Source organism: Sminthopsis crassicaudata, chromosome 3, assembly GCF_048593235.1.
Source record: "Sminthopsis crassicaudata isolate SCR6 chromosome 3, ASM4859323v1, whole genome shotgun sequence".
NCBI lineage: Eukaryota > Metazoa > Chordata > Mammalia > Dasyuromorphia > Dasyuridae > Sminthopsis > Sminthopsis crassicaudata.
In genome coordinates, this window is record NC_133619.1 from 10198445 (window position 1) to 10223051 (window position 24607).

At 37.7% G+C, this 24607-nt stretch overlaps 1 protein-coding gene across 1 annotated transcript; it reads left to right on the forward strand.

Annotated features, from left to right (window-relative positions):
* Window positions 1-1058: 1058 nt before the first annotated feature.
* Window positions 1059-24143, forward strand: KNG1 (kininogen 1). The gene is made up of 11 exons (XM_074298015.1): window positions 1059-1517; window positions 8336-8446; window positions 8705-8708; window positions 8977-9057; window positions 12562-12734; window positions 16682-16786; window positions 18179-18257; window positions 18969-19099; window positions 20313-20417; window positions 21740-21823; window positions 23067-24143. Exons 1-11 carry the CDS (start codon window positions 1326-1328, stop codon window positions 23769-23771), a joined length of 1770 nt encoding a protein of 589 aa, XP_074154116.1. The 5' UTR covers window positions 1059-1325; the 3' UTR covers window positions 23772-24143.
* The last annotated feature ends 464 nt before the right edge of the window (window positions 24144-24607 follow it).

Consider the following 24607-nt stretch of genomic DNA (forward strand, 5'->3'; position numbering starts at 1 on the left):
GGGCCGGAAGGTGTGTAGATGGGATTGGCGGTGGGCTAGGAGTAGAAGTAGTAGTGGGCTGTGGCTGTTGCTGTACCCAAGCTGAGCCAGTGACTAAATGGGAGATGGTGTAGGGAGGATCTCACTGCTTTATTATTTCCCAGAAGTTTCCAAGGCTATCTGTTCCAGCCTGGGCTGGGGAAGGAAGGTCACCCCTTATTCAGTGAGCAGCCAATGACATGAAGCCCTTTTTAAGTCCCTTTCTCCCCAAAGTATCCATCTGCTCATTAAAAGAACTGATTTTCCACCACTGAAAAATAAGACTTTAAAAAAATAATAAGATTTTTTGGGTGTGAAATGGGAGGAAAAAGTGACTATCTAACATTTATACCCAGCTTCTTATTTGACTGGCACAATAACCTTATGAAGTAGACACTTATTGGCACAGAGAGGCGCTAGTGCTTAGGCCAACTTAAATCAGAAGTGGTCAGATGGTCCCTTGGAGGGGGATGAGGGGGAGCTTTCCCAGCATTGACCTCAGGTTGTCCTGGAAATTCTCTGCCATGTTTCTCTGAGGGAAGCGTCTGTTGCCTTCCCCCCAAACTGAAGGGGATGTTTATGTTGTTTGTTCCTGGATTCACAAATGCCCAATGTTGGCTTGTCCACCTGGGACCTGCAGCGTGGAGCGAGAGGGAAGCCCCAGGATGTGGGGGAAATCAGCCCCAGCTGGAGGAGGAGGAGAGGAGCCTCCGTTCTTACATAGAAGCTCCTCCAGGCTGCCTGAGGTACAGTCCTGGGGAGGATGCCTGGCACCATCTCCGGGTGCCCGGTGTATGGGCAGCTCTGCCCTGCCCATTGGCATGAGTGGCAGCCCTGGGGCTTCTCAGGGAGGAGATCCCACTTCTGCAACTGCTTTCTTTCCTTTCCTAAGTCAATGACCTCCACTAGTTCACTGAACCAGAACATTCCCAAAGCTCCCAGAGTGTTTTTTCAAGAGGCTTTCTGGGAACTGGTCCCAACTGGGTCCTGGAGCCAGGACAACAACCTCTGTGTCGCAATGCTTTCAATATAGACTCTGTTTGGCTAAACTGTGAGGGAGAGGTGGTGGAGGTGGCAGGGACAGGCTGGGGCGTTCATGCTCCCCGAACAGCACCAACTCTGAGCACCAGGAACCTCACCATGCCAGCAATGAGTCTGGTCTTTTATGCTGATTAAAAAATAGCAACCGGAAAAAAAACAGAGGAAGAGGGAGAGAGAACTGGAAAGGGAAACACCAGTGGGGGAGAGAGGGTTTAGCCTCCGTGTTTGCAGCCCAGGTCAGCTTCCCCAGCAGTAAGCAGCTCAGGATGAAGCTAGCTCTGGCCCTTCTGCTCGTGGCCAGCCAGCTGAATGTCCCGGTAGAGTCTCAGGAGAAGGACCTTTCCTGCGACGATAATGATGTCTTCCAAGCCGTAGACGTGGCACTGACCACGTACAACACCCAACGATCTTCTGGCAGCCAGTATGTCCTGTACCGGATAACCAGAGCCTCTCTGATGGTGAGTGAGTGACCTTGGTGGGGTGGCCTGGGCCCTGCTTGCTGACTGTCCTGTGCAATGTCCAGGGCTCAGTGAACGTCCCTGTCCGGCAGCTCCATCCTCAGTGCCTCCAAAGCCATTCTTCTTCTTTCCACTGTGGGCAACCCCATCCTTCCAAGCACTTCCAAGCTCTTCAGCTCCTTCCATCTCCCTCCATCCACATAGCTAAGCTGTTCCCGAGTCATCTTCGTTCTGCCTCCATAATTTCTTGAGTCTGTCCCTTTCTTTTCACTCACATGACTCCCAGTCTACTCTAATTGTATATCATCTCTTAGTTGGACTCTTATCAAAGTCACCTAATTGGAATGCTGACTTTCATCTTCTCTCCTCCTCTGTCTGTTCTGTCTCATCCCAAAATTCAAATCTACAAACATGGGTCACCTAAAAAAGTTTTACTAGCTCCCAATTGCCTCTAGGATGAAATAGAAACATTCCTGACTGGTTTGAAAGCTTCCTCACAATTCAGCTCCAGACTACCTTTCTTTCTTTTTATTCATTGCTTTATTTATTTTTGCTGAGGCAATTGGAGTTAAATGACTTGCCCAGAGTCACACAGCCAAGAAGTATTAAGTGTCTGAGGTCAAATTTGAACTTGGGTCCTTCTGATTTCAGAATTGGTATTCTATCCACTATACCAACTAGCTGCCCACCCCACCCCCTCGCCTACCTTTCCAAGTTGATTGTATATTGCTCCTTTTTCTGCCCTCAGTGGTCCAGCCAAACTGTCCTACTTGGCTGCTTATCTGAACTTGATAAATCATTCTACCTCTATGATTTTGTACAGCCTGCTTCCCCTGGAATTTCTGGAGTGTTCACCATTATTCCCTTTGCTTATCAGAATCCCAAGCTTACTTTCAGGCTTAGTCCATCTGCTATCTCTCATAGAAAGCCTTTCTGAGTGCTATCCTCTCTTCATTTGTTTATCTGATATACCTAGGAGGGTGTAAAGTCCTTGAGGTCAAAGTAGCTTTTCATCTTGTCTTTCAATACCCAGAACATATCCTCACACATGGTAGGCATTTCATAAATACTTGTTAAGTTAGACAAGATCCGAGTGGGTTGGATTGCTATGCTGCAAGCTCCATATGGTGACTGTAAATTTTTTAAAAATTGTTTTTATTTCATGAAATAATTCCCAATTACATGTAAAGTTTTTTTTTAAAACAATCATTTGAAGAAACTTGTTCAAATTGCCTTCCCCCACCCAGGGGCAAGCAATTTTATATCAGTTATAAATGTGAGATCATGAAAATAATATTTTCATATTAATCTTCTTATAAAAGAAAACACAAACAAGATAAAACAATAAAAATTAAGAAAGCTTAAAAATGCATGTTTCAATCTGCTTTCAGAGCTCATCAATTCTCCAAAAATGGATGACATTTTTCATTATGAATGCTTTGTCATTATCTTGAATTATTGTCTTGATCTGAGTAAAGCCACTCACAACTGATCATCGTTATAATATTGCTGTAACTGTGTACAATGTTCTCCTGGTTTTTTTTGCTCACTTCACTTTACATGAGTTCATATAAGATATCCCAGGTTTTTCTGAAATCTGCTTGCTTATCATTCCTTATAGCACAATAGAACTCCATACCAGTAATATACCACAGCCATTTCCCAATTGATGGATATCTCCTTGATTTTAATTCTTTGCTGCTACAAAAAGAGCTGCCATAAATATTTTTCTCTATATAGTTACTTTACCTTTTTTTTAAAAAAAATCTTTTTGATAACCAGAAAGAGATAAAGCAGAGAAAGAAAATGCTAACAGGGAGGTTAAAGCAATATATCACAAGGATTATACACCATCACAAGGTGGTATTTATGCCAGAAACATAGGGCTGGTTCAAAATTAGTAAGACCATTGATCACATGAACAACAGAAACCACATGACTACCTCAATAGATGCAGAAAAAAACCTTTTGACAAAATACAGTGCCCATTCCTATTAAAAACACTAGAGAACATAGGAATAAAAGAAACCTTTCTTAAAAATATTTAATAGTACTATCAAAAAACTTCAGCAAACATTATCTGTAATAAGGATAAATTAGAACCCTTTCCAATAAGATCTGGGATGAAGCAAAGATGAAGCTCCTTATCACCACTATTATTCAATACTGTACTAGAAATGCTAGCTATAGTAACAAGATAAGAACAAGAAGTTGAAGGAACTAGAATAGGCAATGAGGAAACAAAACCATTGCCCTTTGCAGATGATATGATGGTATACTTAGAAAATTCTAGAGAATCAACTGAAAATACTTGAAATAACTTCAGCAAAAGTTGCAGGATAGAAAATAAACCCACATAAATTATCAACATTCCTATATATTATTAACAAAGCCCAGTAGCAAGAAATAGAAAGAGAAATTCCATTTAAAATAACTGTAGACAATATAAAATACTTGGTAAGTTTATCTGCCAAGACAATCCCAGAAACTTTATGACCACATTTATAAAATACTTTTCACCAAAAAAAGTTAGATCAAAATAATTGGAAAAATATTAGTTGCACATAGGGGTTGAGCCAATATAATAAATGACAATCCTGCTGAAATTAATGTACTTATTCAGTGCCATAACAATCAAACTACAAAAAAACCTATTTTATAGAAATAGAAAAAAATGACAAAATTCATCTGGAAAAATCAAGTCAGAAATCTTAAGGGAATTAATGAAAAAAATGCAAAGGAAGGTGACTTGGGTACAGCAGATCTCAAATTATACTAAAAAGTGAAAATCATAAAAAAGGTACTAGTTAGGAGATAAAGTAGTGGATCAGTGGAATAGATTAGTCAAATAAACACAGTAGTAAATGACCTAATAATTTTCGTAATCTGGTATCTGATAAAGCCAAAGACCCTAGTTTCTGTTATAAGAGCTCACTATTTGACAAAAACTTCTGTGAAAACTGGAAAACTAAGTGGCAGAAACTAAATATAGACCAACATTTTATACTGGATGTCAAAATAAATTCAAAATGGATACATGATTAGACATAAAGGGTACTACCTCAAGAAAGTTAAGAGAGCAAAGAATGTTTTACTGTCAGATCTATGGAGAGAGGAGGAATTGTATAACCAAACAAGAAGCAAAGAACATTATGAAATATAAAATGAATAATTTTGACTAATTAAATTTTAAAAAAAGATTTTTCACATTTTTATTTTTTATAAATTTGATTTGATTCTCTATATTTGAAAAATGAATTAAGCAGAGAAATTTGCTACAGCAATTTTTTCTCTCAGTTTCCCATTTTCCTTCAAATTTTGACTGTACTAGTGTTTGTTTTATTTTGTATAATAAATTTATCTATTTTGCCCTGTGTAATTCCCCTCTATCTCTTGTTTAGTCATAAATTCTTCCTTTATCTCCAGATCTGACCAGTACATTTTCCCATGCTCCCCTAATTTATTTATATCACCCTTTATGTTCAAATGTTTATCTGTATTGACCTTATCATGGTATCTGGTGTGAGATGGTCTCTGACTAATTTTTATCAAACTCCATTTCAGTTTTCCCAGAAATTTTTTTTTAATCAAATGGTTGTCAAATACTAATTAGATTACTATGGTGATTTACCAATGTATATTGTGTATCCACTGATCCACCACTTTTTTGGTAGTTTGATTGATATGGTACTGAATAAGTAAACTAACTAGTATACATTGTTACTTTTACTATATTGTGTCTGTCTATCCATGAGGAATAAATATATTTTAAATTGTTTAGATCTGTCTCTCTTTTTATGAAAAGTGTTTCATAATCGTGTTCATATAATCTCTGGATTTGTCTTGGCAGATAGAGTCTCAAGTATTTCTATTTGGGTGTTTAATTGGGAATTTGAATTTATTCTTTATCCAGATTTTTTTTTCTTTTTTAAAAATTGCATGGCCAATTCAATGATATATTCTTTCTTTTATTGATGTACAACTTTAGAGATATAATTTTTTTCCTAAGTACTGCATTGGCTATATCTTATAAATTTTGGAATGCTGTCTCTTTCTTGTCATTCTTTTTAATGAAATTATTTATTGTTTCCATGATTTGTTCTTTGTCCCATTTATTCTTTATGAATAGATTATTTAGTTTCCAATTAGCTTTTAATTTATCCTTTCATAGTCCCTTGTTAAATGTTATTTTTATTTCATTATGGATTGAAAAAGATATATTTAGTATTTCTGGGGTTTTTTACATTTTGTTATGTGGTTTTTATGCTTTAATATATTGATATCACTTCATTGTTTATAGTTCTTTTGAGCAAATATCTTTTCATTAGGCCTATTTTGGTTTTTACTTTGAGATTATGATTTCTGTTTCTGCCTTTTTAAAATTTCAGCTAATGCATAATAGGTTCTGCTCCAGATGCATTATTATTATTATTATTATTATTATTATTATTATTATTATTATTATTATTATTATTATTAAACTCTGTGTGTGTGTCTCTGTGTTTAAAGTATACTTTTTCAAACAATGTATTGTTAGATTCTGACTTTTAATACATCCTGTTATCCACTTCTCTTTTCTGGATGAGCTCATCTTATTCACATTCATTTATACTTACTGATTATTTTCTTCTATCCAATTTTCTTTTGTTTAACTTTTTCTTTCTCTTTACCTGTCCATCCTTTAAAGTCTGTTTTGTTCTTGGCCATTGTCTTCTTTAATCTGCCTTCCCTTTCATCTTTTCTCCCTTTTTCTTACTTCCTCTCCCCTCCTATTTCCCCGTTGGATAAGATAGATTTATATGACCAATTGAACATTTGGATATATTTTTCCTTTTTGAGCAGTTTAGATGTGAGTGATGTTCAATCTGCCTTCCTTGCCAACCATTTCCTCTCCACTGTAAAAGTTCTTCCTTGTGCACCTCTTTTCTGTGAGATACATTCTGCAGTCATCCTTTTCCTTCTCTCTTCTCCCTTCTCCCAAGGAATCACTATTTCTCACCTATTCAGTTTTTTATATCCAACATAGTCAACTCACTCCTACACACTCTTTCTAAGTAGAATCCTGCTAACTGCCCTAATAATAAGGTTCTTAGAAGATTTGTGTATCATTTTCCTATATGAAAAAAGGCAAATAGTTTAGCCTTACTGGATTTTTAACTTGTCTTTCATGTTTACCTTTTTGTTTTTCTTCAGCCTTGCATTTCAAAGTCCAATTTTCTAGTCAGCTCTGGTCTTTTCATTAACAATGCTTAAAAATCCTCCATTTTCCATTAAATATCCATTTTCCCTTGAAGGATTATATTCGGTTTTGCTGGGTAAATCATTCTTGGTTGTAATCCTACAGCTCTTTCGCCTTCTGGATTATCACATTTCAAACCCTCTGCTCCTTTATGTAGTAGCTGCTAAGTCTTGTGTGAGCCTGATTGTGGTTATATGATATTTGAATAGTTGCTTTCTGAATGCTTGACGTATTTTCCATTGACATGTGAGTTCTGGAATTTTTTTATGATATTAATATTATATTTAAAAATATAATATTTAATATATTTATAACATATATTATAAAAATAAATAAATAAGTATAAATATAAATTTTGGAATCTCTCAATGGTTGTATCAGTTCACAACGCCACTTACAATGTATTAGTATCTCAATTTTCCACATCCTCTTCAACATTCATCATTATTTTTTCCTGTCATCTTAGCCAATCTGAGAGGTATGTGGGTAGTACTTGTCTTAATTTGCATTTCTCTGATCAATAGTGATTTAGAGCATTTTTTCATATGATTAAAAGAGTTTTAATTTCTTTATCTGAAAAATATCTGTTCATATCCTTTGACTATTTATCCCAATTCCATTTTTAAAGAATTATTTTCTTCAGTGAGTTTTTGTACCTCTTTTCCCATTTAACCAAATCTTATTTTAAAGAATTATTTTAATCAGTGAATTTTTATATTTATTTTCCCATTTGTTCAATTCTAGTTTTAAGGTATTATCTTCTTCAATATTTTTGTGCCTCTTTTTACCAAGTTATCAATTGTTTTTTTATAATTTTCTTCCTTTGCTTTAATTGCTTTTTTGCTATAGGGGAAGCTTGTTTTTACTTCTATATTCTCCTCTGAAAATGAATCCTGGAATTCTTTATTCCCACAGTAACTTTTGATGGTTGGGTTTTTTTTTCCTTTGCCTGCTCAAATGTATACAATCAAGCCAAACAATAATAACATGAACTTTTTAAATCAAATGTGACCAAAGCAATTAATTACAGAGCAGGATCCATCAGGTGGCAGTTTAGGGACTAAAAATGAGGCAGGGTGATATAATAAAATGCCTGTTGTCTTGTGAGTAGGGAGTTCTAGAGTAGTGGATCTTGATCATATAATCCCTTCTCTTTTTTAGACTTCACATTCCCCAACTATTAAATGTGATGGTTGGATTACCTGATTTCTAATTCTATTCAACCAACTTTTATTAGGTGGCTACTGTGGGCCAGGGACTGTGCAAGGTGCTGGGGATCCAAAGTCAGAAATGAAATGGTAACTGTCTTCAGGAACCTTATATTCTGCTGAGGGGAAACAATGTGGGGAGAGGTAAGCATGGACAAGGAGAACTGAGGATAGGGTATTAAAACATTGAGACCGAAAGATCTCATGTTCTATGAATTTAAGACCAGCTAAGAACCTGAACCTAAATATTCAATCAAACTTGCAGCAAATGTGTAGCAAGTCCCTCCTGACAAAGCTCTGGGGTCAGATGCTCTCCTAATTTTGACCTTTTGCTCTACCCTAACACAGTGTTCATTTACAATTTCCTGTAGGACTCCGATGAGCAGATCTTTGCAATAACCTATGAAGTCCGAGAGGGTGACTGCATGATCAAGACAGGTAAAAACTGGAAAGAATGTGGCTACAAAAAGTCTGAAAACCAGGTAAAATTTTTTTATTCTCTATCCATCTTCTATTCCCTCTGCAATTTATACTTTGGTGAGAGAAGGGAAGAAAACCTTCTCCTTGTTCTTATAGGACCCGACAGAAGGAAGACAGACTCAATAATCTGGCAGTCAATTTTCAAAGTTAAAGGGATATTTTCTCTGTGAAACAATGAACATGATGCCTTTTGTATTATACCATGATTTTAGGCAGGGATGAAGGGGAAGTAATGAAGGACTCAATGTTACAACAATGAGGAAGGTAGAATGATAGAGCTTAGAGGTTAAGAAATTAGTGGCTGCTGGCTCATCATCTTCTTTTTCTTTCTGGAAATATCAGCAATGTTCAGAGAAAAGCCAAAAAAAAAGTCATACTTTGGGATTTAATGATATAGTTGGCTAGCAACCAGTTATCTTCCTTAAGTCCAGATCATGTCACTCCTCACTCAATCTGTGGTCAGATTTTTTCCTGATTAAATGAGTTTCTGAATCTAGGGTTGAAGATTTATGGCTCCTTTTATATTTAGGAGCAGGGAAATGCACAGCAAAAGTGAAGAGTGAGAATGGAAAGACATTCGTCGTCATCGAACAGAATTGCCATATCACTCCAGGTATGTGATTGCTCAGCTATTCCACAAAAGGCCACTATTACTCTTCCTTATATTTATTTGTTTGGGTTTTATTTCTTCCTACAATAAATCAACAACTACTTTTCTTTCAATTTTATTAATCTCTTCTTTGATTTTCAGAATTTCTATTTTGGTGTTCAATTGGGTTTTAAAATTTTTGTTCAATATCTAGATTTTTGTTTAGTTGCATGCCAAATTTAGTGATTCATTTCTCTCTTTTACTGACAAAAGTGTTAAAAGAAAAAAAATGTTTCCCCTACTTTGACATCACAATTTTGGTATATTATCTCATAGCCATCATTATCTTAGTGAAATTATTGTTTCTTTCTTTCTTTCTTTCTTTCTTTCTTTCTTTCTTTCTTTCTTTCTTTCTTTCTTTCTTTCTTTCTTTCTTTCTTTCTTTCTTTCTTTCTTTCTTTCTTTCTTTCTTTCTTTCTTTCTTTCTTTCTTTCTTTCTTTCTTTCTTTCTTTCTTTCTTTCTTTTTTTTTTTTTTTTTTTTTTTTTTTTTTTTTTTTTGGAGGCTGGGGTTAAGTGACTTGCCCAGGATCACATAGCTAGGAAGTGTTAAGTGTCTGAGATCAGATTTGAACTCAGGTCCTCCTGAATTCACGGCTGGTGCTCTATCCACTGCACCACCTAGCTGCCCCGAAATTATTATTTCTATAAATTTTTTCTTTGACCCAACCAACCTTCAGGATTGAAATATTTAATCTCCAGTTAATTTTTAATCTTTGCTTTAAAAGCACTATGTTAAATATATTTTTTATTATATCCTAGCTTCTTGGAGGTGAAATTAATATTTTTGCTTTTATTTGGAAGTTTTTATGTACTAATGCATGAACAATTTTGGAGAAATTGCTGAGAAATAATTATACATTTTCTATTTTTATTCAATATTCTTTAAAGGTTTGTTATACCTAATTTTTCTAAATTTCTATTCATGTCCTTCATTTTTCTTTTGTTTAATTTTGGTTAGATTTATCTAGGTTCAAGAAGGGCAAATTGAGTACCCACAATATTATAATTTTGCTCTGCATTTCTTCCTAAAAGTCATTTAATTAATTCTTTAAGAAATTACATTCTGTGCCATTTGGTGCATATATTTTTAGTATTGATATTAATTATCTATAATGTCTTTCAGCAAAAAGCAATTTCTCTGTTTATCTCTTTTAATCAGGTCTGTTTTTACTATTACTGAAATAATGATGACTATTCTGCCTTTTTTAATTCAAGGGAAGCATAAAAAAATTCTGCTCTGGATTCTTATTTTAACTTTATGTCCTGTTGCAAATGTGGATTTTTTTTGGTAAACAACATATTGTTGGATGCTGCTTTTTAATTTATTCTACTATCCCTTTCCATTTTATGAGTGAGTTGATGCCATTCATGTTTATAGTTATGATCATTAATTGTGTATTTACCTCCATTCTCATTCTCTTATATTTTTCCTTTTATTTCCTATCTTTTCTTTCAGAATTTCTTTTGCTGACAACTAACCCCACTTTTACTTTGCCATCTCTTCTATTCCTCATTTTGCCTTAATCTTTTTCCTTTTCTTTCTGTCTCTATTTCTCTCTCATTCTCTCTCTCTCTCTCATCTCTGTCTCTCTCTCTCTCTCTCATCTCTGTCTCTCTTTCTGTATTTTTCCATTTCTTGCCCAGTTCACATGATAGTGAAATTTAAGCATCTCCTATTTCTCAATACTACTCCATCTCTCTCAATTCCATACAATCCTCTTCTTGTTGATTTAGTTCATATTCAATTTCTAAGAGATCTGAGCAGTTTTCTTTTATGATTTCTCAAAATGTTATTTCTGTTTTTGTTTATGGCTTTCAGCTAGTTTAGTGATTCTTAAAATTATCTATTCACAATATGTTTCCCTGCTCACTTGTTTTTGTTAAGAGATGCTTTTTCTGTCTGCTGTATTTTCAGTTTTTTAAACTTTGTTTTGATATTTCTTTGTATTCCCTGAAGTCATTACCTTCTATTTGATCAAATCTATTTTAGGGAGCTTTTTTTTCATTCATTAAAATCTATCCTTTACTTCAAGCTATTGTCTTCATCTCTTTCTTCTATAAGTCTAATTTCTTTACCCATTTTTTTCCTCCTAACCCTGTTATTTAATTTCTAAAAATATTTTCTAGCTTAAAAAAAGACAAAGCTCTTGTTTTATCTCTTCTTATCTCTGGTTAGACTTGTGACTAAGCTGTGTTTTTCTTTGGAGCTTTGCTTGTAGATATTTTGGAATAATATGCTTCTTTTGACCCTCTTTCATCATAAAACCTATTTATGGTGGGATTTTCTCTTCTTTATTTATTTGCTCATTATTTCTGATAATAATCAGAACATGTTTTCTGATTTAAAACTTTATTTTTTGGACCAAGATATATGAACTTCTGGAGAGCAATGAGTGAATTGAGGTTTTTTGTTTTTGTTTTTACACATGTTCTTTCTCCTGCTTTCTTGGGGATGATGTGTTATTTCAGGATCTTATAGATGGCTCAGACTGAGAACCTACGGTATTCACAGAATAGTATAATCCAGGGGAAAGTTATTTTTAAAATTGCTCTTGTTCTGCAAATTTCAGGGCCAGATTTTGATCTAAACAACATACCTATGAGCATGTTCCTGCTTGACATTTCTAGTACTTTTTGCTATATTCAACTAGTATCAACAACCAGAAAATCAGTAAATTCAAAGGGAAAGAAATGAAGAGTTCCCTTTGGTCAGGGAATCCTGCCTTGATTACTCATTTATAGACTTTACAGTCTTCTAGAGGATAGAATTGAGAGGGTGCTCTGCTCCTGGGGTCAGAGCCAAATAACTACTGTTTGTTTTCATATTGACTCCTTATTCTGTACACACTCAGGGCCTGCCACTATTGCTCCCCACCACCACCTGATCCCCTCTTCTATCTTCCTGGAATTTCTGACAGGATACTCATACTTGGCTAGAGAACATCATTTATCAATTGACAACTGTACTAGTTTGAGAGTCCCTTGGACTTCTGCACTAGTTTTGTTTGTTTGTTTTAGTCCTCATAGTGTTAGTCTTCTTTCAGTCGCTAGGTTCTAGTATGTGTTATGTTGTTCCTGGCCAAATGCTAACTTCAGTGTCTACAAACTTTGTTTGTCTGTCTCTGTAGTCTGGTCTGGACTGGAAAAATGATTCATTGTGATTCTCTCTGTCTCTCTGTCTGTCTCTATCTCTCTGCCTTTCTGTTTGTTGTCTCTGTCTCTCTTAGATTTCCCAATTGGGACTTGGTTTGGTAAATTTTCTAGATCTATGTGGAGAAGATATGTTGGAGCAGTCAGGATGTAGCTTCTTGATTCTCCATCATCTCAACTTCCCTTTCTTGACTAATTCCTAATTGGTAATTATGCTTCTATCATGTGACTGAAAGCCAGAGGCTGACAATGATTTCTTATGAGCTTTTACAGCCTTTTTAAAGTTAAACCTCTGTTTTTCTCCTCTTTCAATAAAGTTCATGAAGTAGTGGTGCCAGTTTTTAGTCCATGCCTTGGATGCTTCAATAACATACCAACCAACAGTTCAGATTTGGAAGCAATTTTGAAACATGCTGTTCAATATTTTAATGACAAATCTAACCATGAACACATCTTTACTCTTCAAGAAGTCCTGAGAGCCTCAAGACAGGTTTGGATATAATTTATTTCTTTGCTTCATACATTTGCTTTGTTTTAGACATCTATTTTAATAAGATATTTTATTAATAAATGATAAATAATATAATTCAGTAAATAATTCATAGATGTTTAATAGATTAATAATAAAATATTTTACAATAAAACATACCTATCTTATATATTATATATGGTATTTATATATGCAAACATACATAGGTATATGTGTACACATGTACATATATAATATATCCTTTTATAGTAATTGTATAATTGATAAATATTATAGATGAATGCATACTATTAATTTTTACATCAAATATGCAATATATAGCCTAGCACATAATCTGAATACTTACATAGAAGGGCAGTGTAACATAGTGGATATACAGCCACTTTGGGTTTGAGACCTGCCCTTGAATCCTCCTCACTGTGTAAGTCATTTAGCTTTTCAGTGATTGAGGAAACTTCCTAAAGTACAAAGAAGGAACTGATCTGCAGGGGTTCATGCTTCATGTGTGTTCTTCAAGAATCTGTGCCTAGATGGGTGTGAGATGTTGATTGAGTGAATCAATCAACTCACTGACTCTAAATTCAATCAGCTATGAGGTGTTTGATACGTTAATGAGGCAAGAACAAGTCTCCATCAACCAACCAATCAAAAGCTTTAGATGAAGGGTGAAAGGGGGATAAGCTGGAGTGAGTGTTGATGGGAAGGGTGTTAGGACTGGCTGAGGAAACTCAATCACTCCCTGTGGTCTTCTATAACATAAAGGTGTCCAGTGTCAAACTAAGAGATAGAGATTCTGAGTCATCAGATATTTGGGGCAGAGCAGAAAGGAAGGAGTGGGGACATCTGCAGCTGAGCTAGAAACAAAAGCAGTTCAGGAGCAATGGGTGAAAAGAAGAAGAGAAAGAAAGTTCAAACTGTGGCAGAGAAGAGAAAAATGGAATAAGACCCTGTGCTCTGTGAACATCTTGGATCAGAAGACTCAGATACTCCCTGGCAGGTAGAATGACCACCTCAAGAACTGAGGGAGTTTCAAGAAAAGATCTGCTCTTCGTCAACTTCCCCTCTCAGTGCTTGTTTGTTAACAGGCATGTAAAATCTTCTGCTTCAGAACTTTTCCTAACCTGCTTTGTGCCAGGCACTCTGCCAGCTGCTAAGTGTAATGTTCTTGAATTGTGAGGGTCCGGTCGTCTGCTCAATTATAATCCTTCTCTGGGAGGAGATCTGTAAAATCTTTTCCTCTGTGCACAGGTTTCTTGGGAGCTCTGAATCTCCTCCATCTCTTGTCCTTCCCCAAATCAGACTGGTCTCCTTTCAGCCTGCCTGGCGTCAAAACTCTATCCCAGAATCGATTCTCTCGGATCCAATGCTGCCCTTCTTTTATCCTCCCAGAGAATGGGCGTGGGACAATGCAAGGGCTTCTGGGAAAAATTACTTCAACCAATGAGCTTGCTCCTCCTAGAATTCCTAAGGTGTAAACTCCCTTTAAAGGCCCGAACCAAAGGTCTGAGCCAGAGAACTGTCAAGTCAACCTGAGTTCTCACCTTGTCACTGTCCAGACAACCTGAGTTCTCACCTGGTAATCCTAACAGCTAAGAACAGAAAAACAAAAGCTCCTACCCTCAAGGATCTTGCACTATTAGGAAAAACAACACATGCAAGAATAAGTAAATGCAAAACACCTACACAAAGCAGATCTGCAGTAACCTTGGAGGATCGAGCACTAGTAATTGATGGGACCAGCAAAGTCCCCATTTGAACATCATTATGCTGCTGCAATCTGCCAAGGAAGATTTGAATAGAAATTATTATCATAGATAACATTGAGAAAAGCTGTGACTAGAGAGGGAGGTGGGTGAGTCATAACTAATCACCAGAACTAACAAACTAACATCCCCAAATGTAATCCAAGCCCAGGAATGATAAAAAGAGGTTTTAAAAAGGCTTCCAATGAGTTGGGTGGATTCTCCATGAAAGGACATGGAAAAGATGCTCCTTGGAAGGGGTGGACAGGTTCCATTTGAACCATTGTTGGGAGGGGGGAGTAGATTCCCTGAATTATTTAAGTTTGTGTTGTGTAGATATCAGTAGGATATAAGTATGCATTTACTTGAGTATTTATATGCACATGGGTATGTATATATGTACATATAATAATAATGTTATACAAATTAATCTTAGTAATATGCAAATTTAATAATTTAATAATATCCAAATTTAAGATTTGCAAACCATTTGATGTGTGTTATTTCATTTGGTTCTCACAGAAAACCTGGGATATAAATGTTATTATTATCCCCTTTTTGGGCGAATGAAGAAAGGGAAGCTGAGATTGTTTAGGTAACTTGATCAGGGTCACAAAGCTGCTAAGGATAGAGGCAAAATTTCTATATTGATTATTTTTTATTATTTTGTATTTTATTATTATATTATTGATGGTTCTATATTGATTAATTGACTTATTTGTCAATTTGGCATGTCTTAATTGGAGCCAGACTCACATTTAAAAATTCTCAAATTTCCATGATGCAGCAGGGTTATATAATATAGCAGGGTTATATAAGGTAGCTGGCACACAGTAGGAGCTTAATAAATGCATGTGTTCCAAAGAAGGTGCTACAAAAGTTACTTTCCCTAGCTTCCTTTTGAGGATGTTGGTTGGATCTCTTGGGCAGTCAAGAGGGTCAAGTCTGTGGATCCCTTCTTGGAAGGATGGAAAGACAAAGTCAAATTTGTAAAGTTGTAAAGTTACAAGAGGACCAATGGCATTTAAACACAGTTGTAAATTTTTTTTTAAGTTTACAGACCCTTGGGTTAGCAATGCTTGCTACAGTACCAAGAAGGAAGCAACCTCAAAGACTGAGTAATTTATGATAACCCAGGTCTTGAGCTATACCACGTCTCCTGACTGGTGCCTAGGGGTGATGCTACCTCCCCTAGCTCTGACCTGAGAGACTCTCTGATGAATTTTATTCTAACCCGAAAGTCAAAGAGCCATAATAGACTAGGTAGCCAGGTCTTCTTCTGCATCTTCCCTCCCTCCCTCCATCCTCCTGCCTCTCTCTCTCTCTCTCAGGTAGGTGACAAAGTGTCAGTTCCCTAAGACAAAGTACCATGAACAAGTACCAGCTGTGCTGTGATTGGGACACTCCATCACTTAGTAGATTTATGACCTTGGGCCAGTGACTTCACTTCTCCTGGCCTCAGTTTTCCCATCTGTATAAGGCAGGATTAGATAACATGAAGGTTCCTTTCTTCCCTAAGCTTTTGACCCTTGATAATGTAAGTGAGGGTCAGTGAGTTATTTTCGTCCTCAATAATCCCATAGCTGGGAAGGGAGAACCTCGAGGGCAAAGATGGTGACATTGCCTCTTGTACTTCCTGGTGCATCATCAGTACTCTGCATATAATGGCCCTTTGAGGAGCCAACATCACCTGGTGAAGAGAGACTGGTCAGTCATGGAGTCAGGAAAACTTGGGTGGAAGTCCTGACTCTCACTCTTGCTGGCTGCATGATCTACTTCAACTTCTGAGCACCCCAGGCGACTCTCCAAGTCTCTAAGTGCTCATCTGGGCTCTTCAGGGGCTTTCCTAGACCAATGAAATATCTGATCTAGTTGAGAGAAAAAAAAGAGGGTAGTGGAAAGAACATTGAATCTCAGGAGACCTGGGTTCAAATCCTGATATCCATAAACTGTGGCCATGGGTAAATAATTTACCTCTCTGCCTCTGTTTCCTCATCTGTAAAATGGGAACGATCACTGGAAGCATGGGGTCATTGTGAGGAGAGTATTTTGCAAACAGAAGTTTTATAGAAACCTGAGTAATTCGTTTATTAGATTGGATTTGATATAGATCAAATAACAAACAAAATGCACTAGATTCAGAGTTTCTTCATGATGGAGCTTTGCCAAATAATACAATTTCCTTTCAAATTACACTTATTATAGGTAGTCAATGGGTGGAACTATAAGTTCCAGTATTCAATCATCCAGACTGATTGCTTGAAGGAGACTGACCAATTAAATTCTGAATGCAAGCCCAAACCTCAAGGGGTAAGTGATGCTAATATGAATTCTTTCCAAAGAATCTTCTGGGTCATTGCAATACAAAATCCACCATTTGTGTCCTTCAAATATCTGTTCAACTCAATGGGTTTATAGAATTTGGAACTGTCTAGTTGGGTGCTGTGTATCGCATTTTGGCTTTCACCTGGGGGCCTGTAGCCAAGGGGCAAAACCAGATCATCTTATCTTTATTTAACCAACTTGGATCACTTTTCTCTAGATAAGTGATTCTCAAAGTGTGATCCGAGGATCCTTTCATGACAGAGAACTGGGGTATCGTGAGTTCTACCAAAGCTTGAGGGCTTTGAGAGAAGAAACTGGGAATCAGAGGAGTAGGATGGATCTACTCAGGGAGGAAGGGAGGAGATGGAGAGAAGAAAAGAAGGAAGGAGGAAAGAAGGAAGGAAGGAGTTAAGAGAAAGAAGGGGAAAGATATGTTTATTTGAGTCGTGCTTGTCTCTTTCTGAAATGCTTGCTCCAGAGATGAAACTTGGTGTTGAGCCTCATCACATTCTTCTGTGAGGCAGCTTCTAGCTCCAGGAAATAAGTATCACAATGAAGGGGCTTCATGTTATGGGAACCCTCCTCTTTCTCTTTTTTTTCCCTCTGGGTCTTTCTGTCTTTATCTTTATTCCTATCTTCCCCTCCCCCATTCTTCCTCTCTTCTTTCCTCCATTCCCTTTCCTTTTCTTTCCCTTCCCTTTTTTGTCTTTCCTTGCCCCCTCCCTCTCTCCCTTTCTCTCTCTGTCTCTTTCCTTCCTTCCCTTCTCCCATAAAGTTTCAAGATCGAATAACATAATATTATTATAATTAATATGAATATAATTTATCTAGAATCCTCCAAATACAGTTTCATCTTTCAAGATTTCTTCTAGTCCCAGGAGCTATAAATGTGATCCAGGGTTTTTGGTTCACTAATGGTACAGCGTCAGAGAGAAGGATCCAGAGGTAGAGGGATGTGGGTTTCTGAGTGCCCTCAGTCAAGTCCCCTAACTAATCCCTTTGGGCATTCATTTTTCTCCCCTGTAACATGAAGGAGTTGACTTATATGATTTCAACGATCTCATCTGGTGGATGACCTTTTGGGACTTTGGTTTCCTACTCTGAAAAAACAAGGATGTTGGACTAGATGCCCACTCAGGTCACATCCAGGTCTGAGTCCATGGTCATTTTATTGCTTCCCAGACCAGAAGGGGGGCAATTCTCGATTTCTTGGTTTCATCTTTCTTCACCCTGGGGTGAGACCTCCTACTTTCTTTCAATAGTACAGAGACTCAAGGGCAGTTTATTGTAGTGACAAATATGGATTGCTCATCCCTGGATCTGGAAGAGAAACACTGTTCTCTTGGTTGAGCTTTCCCTTTCCGTCTTTCCTTCCAGGAGATAAGAATCTGCAGCGATTCTGCCTATCAAGATGCATATATGAACATCAGTATCACATCCCAGACTTGTAACCCAGGTAAGTGCCATAGTCAAGCACCTCAGCCTCAGCCAATTATGTCTATTATAAAGAGGTGAGGCCATGAAATGAAAAAAAAAAAAGGCAATGACCTATGTGACTTCTGAAATGAAGGAGGAACCAAGCTCCAGTATGTGAAATGAGGGAGCTGGACTGGGTAGCCTCAAAGTTTCTTCCTCCCACCTCTACTTCCTACCTCTAGTTGCCTGAACACTTGCAATTTTACCATTAGAGTTTATTCCTTTAGCTTACCTGTGTGATCACTAGATCTTCCTTTAACATTCAGATGCCCCTGGGAAGGATGACACATTGATTCACTATAAGATTTGGACAAATTAACTTAATGAGCATCTATTTACAGTCTCAGACTCAGTGTTTCAGGTTCAGGAGGTATCTGTTCCAATCTATCTGAAGCCCGAGCAAGAGCATCCTTCCACAATGTTTGTGATCGAGGGCAACTATAAAGTCCCTTTTATGTACCAAGCTTGGTACTGGAGATAAAAAAAAAGACATGGAGGATATAGGATTTAAGTACTGAGGATCAGGGGGCTGGTGGGAGTCCTTTAGGGAGGAGAACTTTACCAACTTGACAAATGATTAAGAAGTTCCAGTCTACCCCCATTGTGTTTCAGCAGGACAAATCCCCCTCGCTCATGAAATGCTTGCAACAATCAGAAGTCTTATATTCTAAAATGAACTCTTATCTTCCAGAGCACGACTTAGATTCATCTGTCAGCCCAGAACTGCGTGAGCCTTTGAAACATTCTCTTGAAAAAATTAACTCGGAGAATAAAAGTAACTTTTATTTCAAGATGCTCAAGATTCTGAAAGCAGAACCCCTGGTTTGTGAATTAGTCTTTTGCCAACAGCAGGCTTGTGGGTTGTAGCTGGTTCTCACTTCTGCCTTTCATCGTGGACTTGGGTCCTAAAACTTTCATTTGAGGATAGCTGGTGCTGTAATGTCCCTGGTTTTACCATGGGCATTCAGGAGTCCCCTGACACAAGAGCTGCATCCATTTGGGGTGGGGGGGCAGTAACAGTTATTTCCCAACTTTGACCATTCTTGCTTTCCTCATCTGCAACATGAAGAGTTGGACCAAATGATCTTTCCTGGTCTAGATTAGTTTCCAAGGACCAAGTCCCAGCACATGAGCTCCAATTCAAGAGTCCAGTCTGGGATTATACATGTCTATGGATGTCCACGGGTTGGAGAAAGTGGATGGTAGCATTCCTAAGAATTCCCGGATGTTACAACCCTTCTAGACTCTGCCATGAAAGGGACTGTACATGGCATCAGGGTAGGAGAAACAAAGAGAGGTGGCAGGTCTTGTCCCTGCCCTTAGGGAGCTTCTATATTCTTCCAGAGGCAAGAGAGATACCATAGAGAAAGAGATACAAAATAAGTCTTAAAGAGTTCCAAGATATGGACGGTAAAAATGCTAACAATTGAGGGGAATCAGAAAAGGAGTCATGGGGTCCCTGGCCGGTGGGGAGAGGTTTAGGGGAAGCCAGGAATCCTGCACCACAGAAGTGATAAGTATAGACAGACATATCAGTCAAATGGTTGATTTAGAAGTTCACCCAAACTGCAGATCTGCATGTCACATGTTCATAATGGTTACTAATACCAACTATTTACTCTATTTACTTAGTGTTTTAAGGTTTGCAAAGCATATTAAAATGATATCTCATTAGACAACCACCCTGGGAAACAGATGCTATCACTATCCCCATTTTATAGATGAGAAAGCAGAGGCAGATGGAGGTTAAGTGACCTGTCCAGGATCTAGCGGTTTGAGGTTGGATTTGAATTCAGTACATATATGTATGTGTGTGTATACATATATATATATATAAAATATTTTCTAATTATGCACATACATGCATGTATATGTATATTATGTGTATATACATATATATGTGATTTTCCCCTCTTGCAAAATTTAGTTTGATTAATAGATACTATTCCTATGTAGGATGCTGCCTTAGAAATCCTGGGGACAAAATGCATGTGATGAAATCAGAAAGACAAATAGCTTCCTATTGACTTTGCAGGTGGGATCTGGAACTGGATATACCCTCGAATTTTACATCAAAGAAACCGAGTGCTCTAAAGAGAAAGAAAAGTATTCTGGACACTGTGGATTTAACGAATCTGGAGTAAGTCATTAGGGGATCAATTTTTTTTTTTTTTTTTTTTTTTTTTTTGCAATCTGAGGGAAGCCAAAGTGCATGATCCAAGGGTCCTCACTCAAGGCCAGAAGTTCTTAATCTAAGCTTCATAAACTTGGTTTTAAATATTTCAATCTACATTCAGACACAATCAATTCTTTCTCTGGATTTGCATTTTTTCATCGTGAGTCTATCAGAACAGTCATAGATCACTGTGTTGCTGAGAATACCAAAGTCATTCATAGCTGATCATCCTAAAACATTGCTATGACTGTATACAGAACATTTCGCTTAGCTTGAGTTCATGGAGGACTTTCTGGATTTTTCTGACAGCATCCTGCTCATTATTTCCCATAAAACAATAATATTCCATTATAATCACATACCACAATTTATTCAGACATTCCCCAATAAATGGGCATCTCCTCAGTTTCCAATTCTTTGTCCTGTGAAGAGAGCTGCTATAAATAGTTTTGTACATAAAGGGCCTTTTCCTTTTTAAAAAAATCTCTTTTGATATACTAGTACCAGTATTATTAGATCAAAGGATATCCACGATTTTATAGTCCTACAAATATAGATCTTTTGATCATTTATCAATTGGAGAAAATATTTTAATATAATCTACATTTTGTGCATTTGGAGACATAATTCAGAGAAGTCCATAGGCTTCACCAGGCTGACAAAAGGCTCCAAGACACATAAAAAGGTTCTGAACACCCTGGTCTTGATCTTGGTATTATGATAAGAAAATGATTTCAAGACTTTTTCTTGTCTGGTGACATAAAAGTGGTGAAGTGATGGAAATTTAATCCAATCCAATCCAATGCATTCAGTATCAGGGTATCTACTATCTAGCAGGCACTGTGCTTGCTGCTGAGAATTTGGAGATTAGAAACCAAATAAAACCATCCTGCTTTTGAGGAGCTGCCACTCTCCAGAGGACATATATGTACAGGGACAAGTAAATAGCTGATAATTTGAGAAAAGGGGGCTGAGGAGCACAAGAGCCAGGGGCAGCAAAGAGGTAGGAGATGTTACATGAACAGAACTCACAAAAAAGAAAGACCTGGCCCCTAGCTCTGCTGCTATTAATTCTCCATGACTTGGGCAAGTGCCCTCATGTATAAATGAGATCAGCCTCCTTCTGGGATTCTATTTGCAGGCAGTAAATTAAGGTAAGAGGCTAAGATCCCTCAACAGTGTGTGCCCAAAGGGTGATGGGACACGATGGCCTAGAATGAAGGGCCCTCAACCAGCTTGGGGGCTAGCCTGCCGATGTCTCATTTCATTTTTGTTTTTCTGAACAGGATGTTTTGCAATGTACAGCGAATGTTTTGGAGGAGGAAGAGGGTACATTTAATCCCACAGTTCTTTGCAATGAGCCAATACAGGTACAGAGTCTTGTCTTTGTCTGGTTCATAAATCCTGAAGGATCATGTGCTGGTGTGGACAGAAATGTTTCTTAAAATGAAAGAAAGTGGCCTTTCCAATCCAGGTGGAGCAGAATCTTAGGTTGAATGCTTCCAAGGGGTGATTAGAAAAGGGATCAATTCAGTCACCCTGGACTGGTCCACACCCCAAAGCATACACACACAGATATGCATCCATGGCCCTCTGTGAGGCAGCTCATTTCTTCTGCAGACTCCTCATTTTGATTTAAGGCAGTGGTTCTCAAACTATGGCCTGTGGGCCAGATGCAGCCCACTGAGGACATTTACACGGCCCGCCGGGTTATGGCAAATGGGCTGAGGGGTGCAGACAGAGGGTGAGTTTTTGTTTTTACTATAGTCTGGCCCTCCAACAGTGTGAGGGACAGTGAATTGGCCCCCTATTTAAAAAGTTTGAGGACCACTGATTTAAAGTCTACTCTATGTGTACCTGGGAATTGCATGTGTGCAAATTAGTGTTTCCAAAGAAATTGTGTTTTTATGATTGAATGTGTCTTGTAGCCTAGTCCAATATTACTCCTTCTTCTCTAGATATCTCTATAGTATACATCTCTAGATGTATTCTCTGTCTCTATGTCTGTCTGTCTTTATGTATCCATCTGTGTCTCTGTGTGTGTGTGTGTTAAATTAATCAAGGAAACATCTATTATGCATCTACTGATTTCCAGGTACTGTTCTAGATGTTGACTTTCCAAATACAGAGTCAGACCTGTACCTTTGGAAGATTATTTTAACATGGAGAGGGGAGGGAGAGGGAGAAGGAGAGGGAGAGAAAGAAGGAGAGGGAGAAGGAGAGGAAGAGGAGGAAAGAGAGGGGAAGAGGGAAAGAGAGAGAGGAAGAAAAAGACAGGGAGAAGAGAGAGAAGAAGAGGGAGAGATAAAGAGAAAAAGAGGAAGAAGAAGGAGAGAAGTAAGAGAGGGAGGGAGAGAAAAGAGGGATGGAGGGAAATAAAGAGGGGGAAGGGAGGAAGAGAGAAAGGAAAAGGGAAAGGGAGAGAGAAAGACAGAGAGAGAGGGAGAAAGAGAGAGAAGGAGAGGAAGGAAAGAAAGGGAGAAAGAAAGAGAGAGAAAGGAAAAAAAGTTTCGCCAAGTATTCTCTTTTAAATTAAATTTAAGTCCTTGCCCTTTACCTATGCAGGGATATTGTGATTATTATTGACATGCATTTGTCCATGCTTCTCTTTAGATGCTTATGAAAAGGCCTCCAGGTTTTTCTCCTTTTCGATCATTACTAGTAAAGCTACCACTGGAAAGCAAAGTAGTGCCAGGTGAGCCCCAGGCTTCTGATATAACAGAAGAAGAGGAAGAACAAGCCACAGGAACAGGACAAGGGCTTACTCCTCGTGGCTATGGTCGTGGGCACCAAAAGGGACAAAATCACCCGGGCCGTGGCCTTGGGAATAAACACGGGCATGGTCATGGTCAAGGACATAAATATAAGCATGGGCAAGGCCATTGGAAACATGAACAAAAAGACAAGGAAAGCCATGGGAGTTGGACAAATGAGTATCTGGACATCCCAAATGAAGGGAATTCTCCTTCCAAGACTCAAGAGGAGTCACAAGGTCCACCTCCCCTACATAGCCCATCACTACAAGGGGTTGCTGTTACTTCTTCTTTTTCAGATTTAGATCTCCTTGGTCCTAACCCAACCAATCCTCCATCTGAGCCTTCAATTCAAGAGAAGGAGAAAGCAGGGGAAGAAGATGTCCTAAAGGATGATGATTTGATCCCAGACATTGCTGTTGAGCCAACGATCTCCTTATTTCCTTCATTGCCTGATTTACCAGAGCCCAAATGCCCTGGACAACCATGGAAACCAGTTAAAGTGATGGACCAAGGCACGGAGGAGAGAGAAAATGATGACTTTGATCTCTCAGATGCTATTTAGTAGGGAAGAAATTATTCTCTTCCTGGCCCTTCACCATCCTACTGCCCAAATATAATGGACTATAAACCACAATACCTGAGGATAGTCTAGAGCAAATGTTGAGACTCAGCATAGATACTTTGGTTCTCAAAAAACTCTTGAAAAGTTGTTTTGCAAAGATCTAAATCTATCCATGTTCCATCAGGCAAGCAAATTCCCTCAGCAAAGGAGAAGATATATAAGATGAATTTGTTTTAGGGCCATTTTTGAGTTTTAAATAACATATATCAGCAAGGAAGGATGTTTGTTGCTTGAGGCATAATTAATATTTTTTAAATAGCTAGGCAAACTACTTTTTATGCGTGAGTGTCAATAAACAGAAACTAAATGAAACTAAGGTTGCGCCTGTCACATAATTAATTGGTGTTTCATTACTGCTTGTTGATTGATTGATAGAAATGTGATTATCAAAGAAATCTTTTTTAAGATTGGAAAGAGACCAGGGCAGCATTGCTGCAGAAGCATGGCCAAAGAGTGGAAGGTTGAGAGGGAGCCTTTCAATCTCTTCTTTGGGCCCACAAACACCTCCTTAACTTTTTCCAATGGAACAATTTGTTTCTATCCTGACACAATTGCGACTGACTTAAAACTTCCCATTTTTTTTTGCTCTACTTTTGCACGTAGAAGTGGAAGAATAATGGGACTATGTTCTGGTTTTTTAGTGAACCTCTACTCTATCTCTATCCTATCTCTATTTTGGTTCATTATTTTTACTTTCCTCATTAGAACAAGGGAAAAATCTTATTAAGTAATTTGGAAAATATCAATTCATCCACATTTTACTGTTCTTACAGGAT

Coding starts and splice junctions, on each gene's coding strand:
- KNG1 (XM_074298015.1), top strand. CDS start 1,326: ATGAAGCTAGCTCTGGCCCTTCTGCTCGTGGCCAGCCAGCTGAATGTC. Junction 19,100..20,312: donor TTCTGAAAGCAGAACCCCTG/GTTTGTGAATTA, acceptor TTGACTTTGCAG/GTGGGATCTGGAACTGGATA. Junction 20,418..21,739: donor GTGGATTTAACGAATCTGGA/GTAAGTCATTAG, acceptor TTTTCTGAACAG/GATGTTTTGCAATGTACAGC.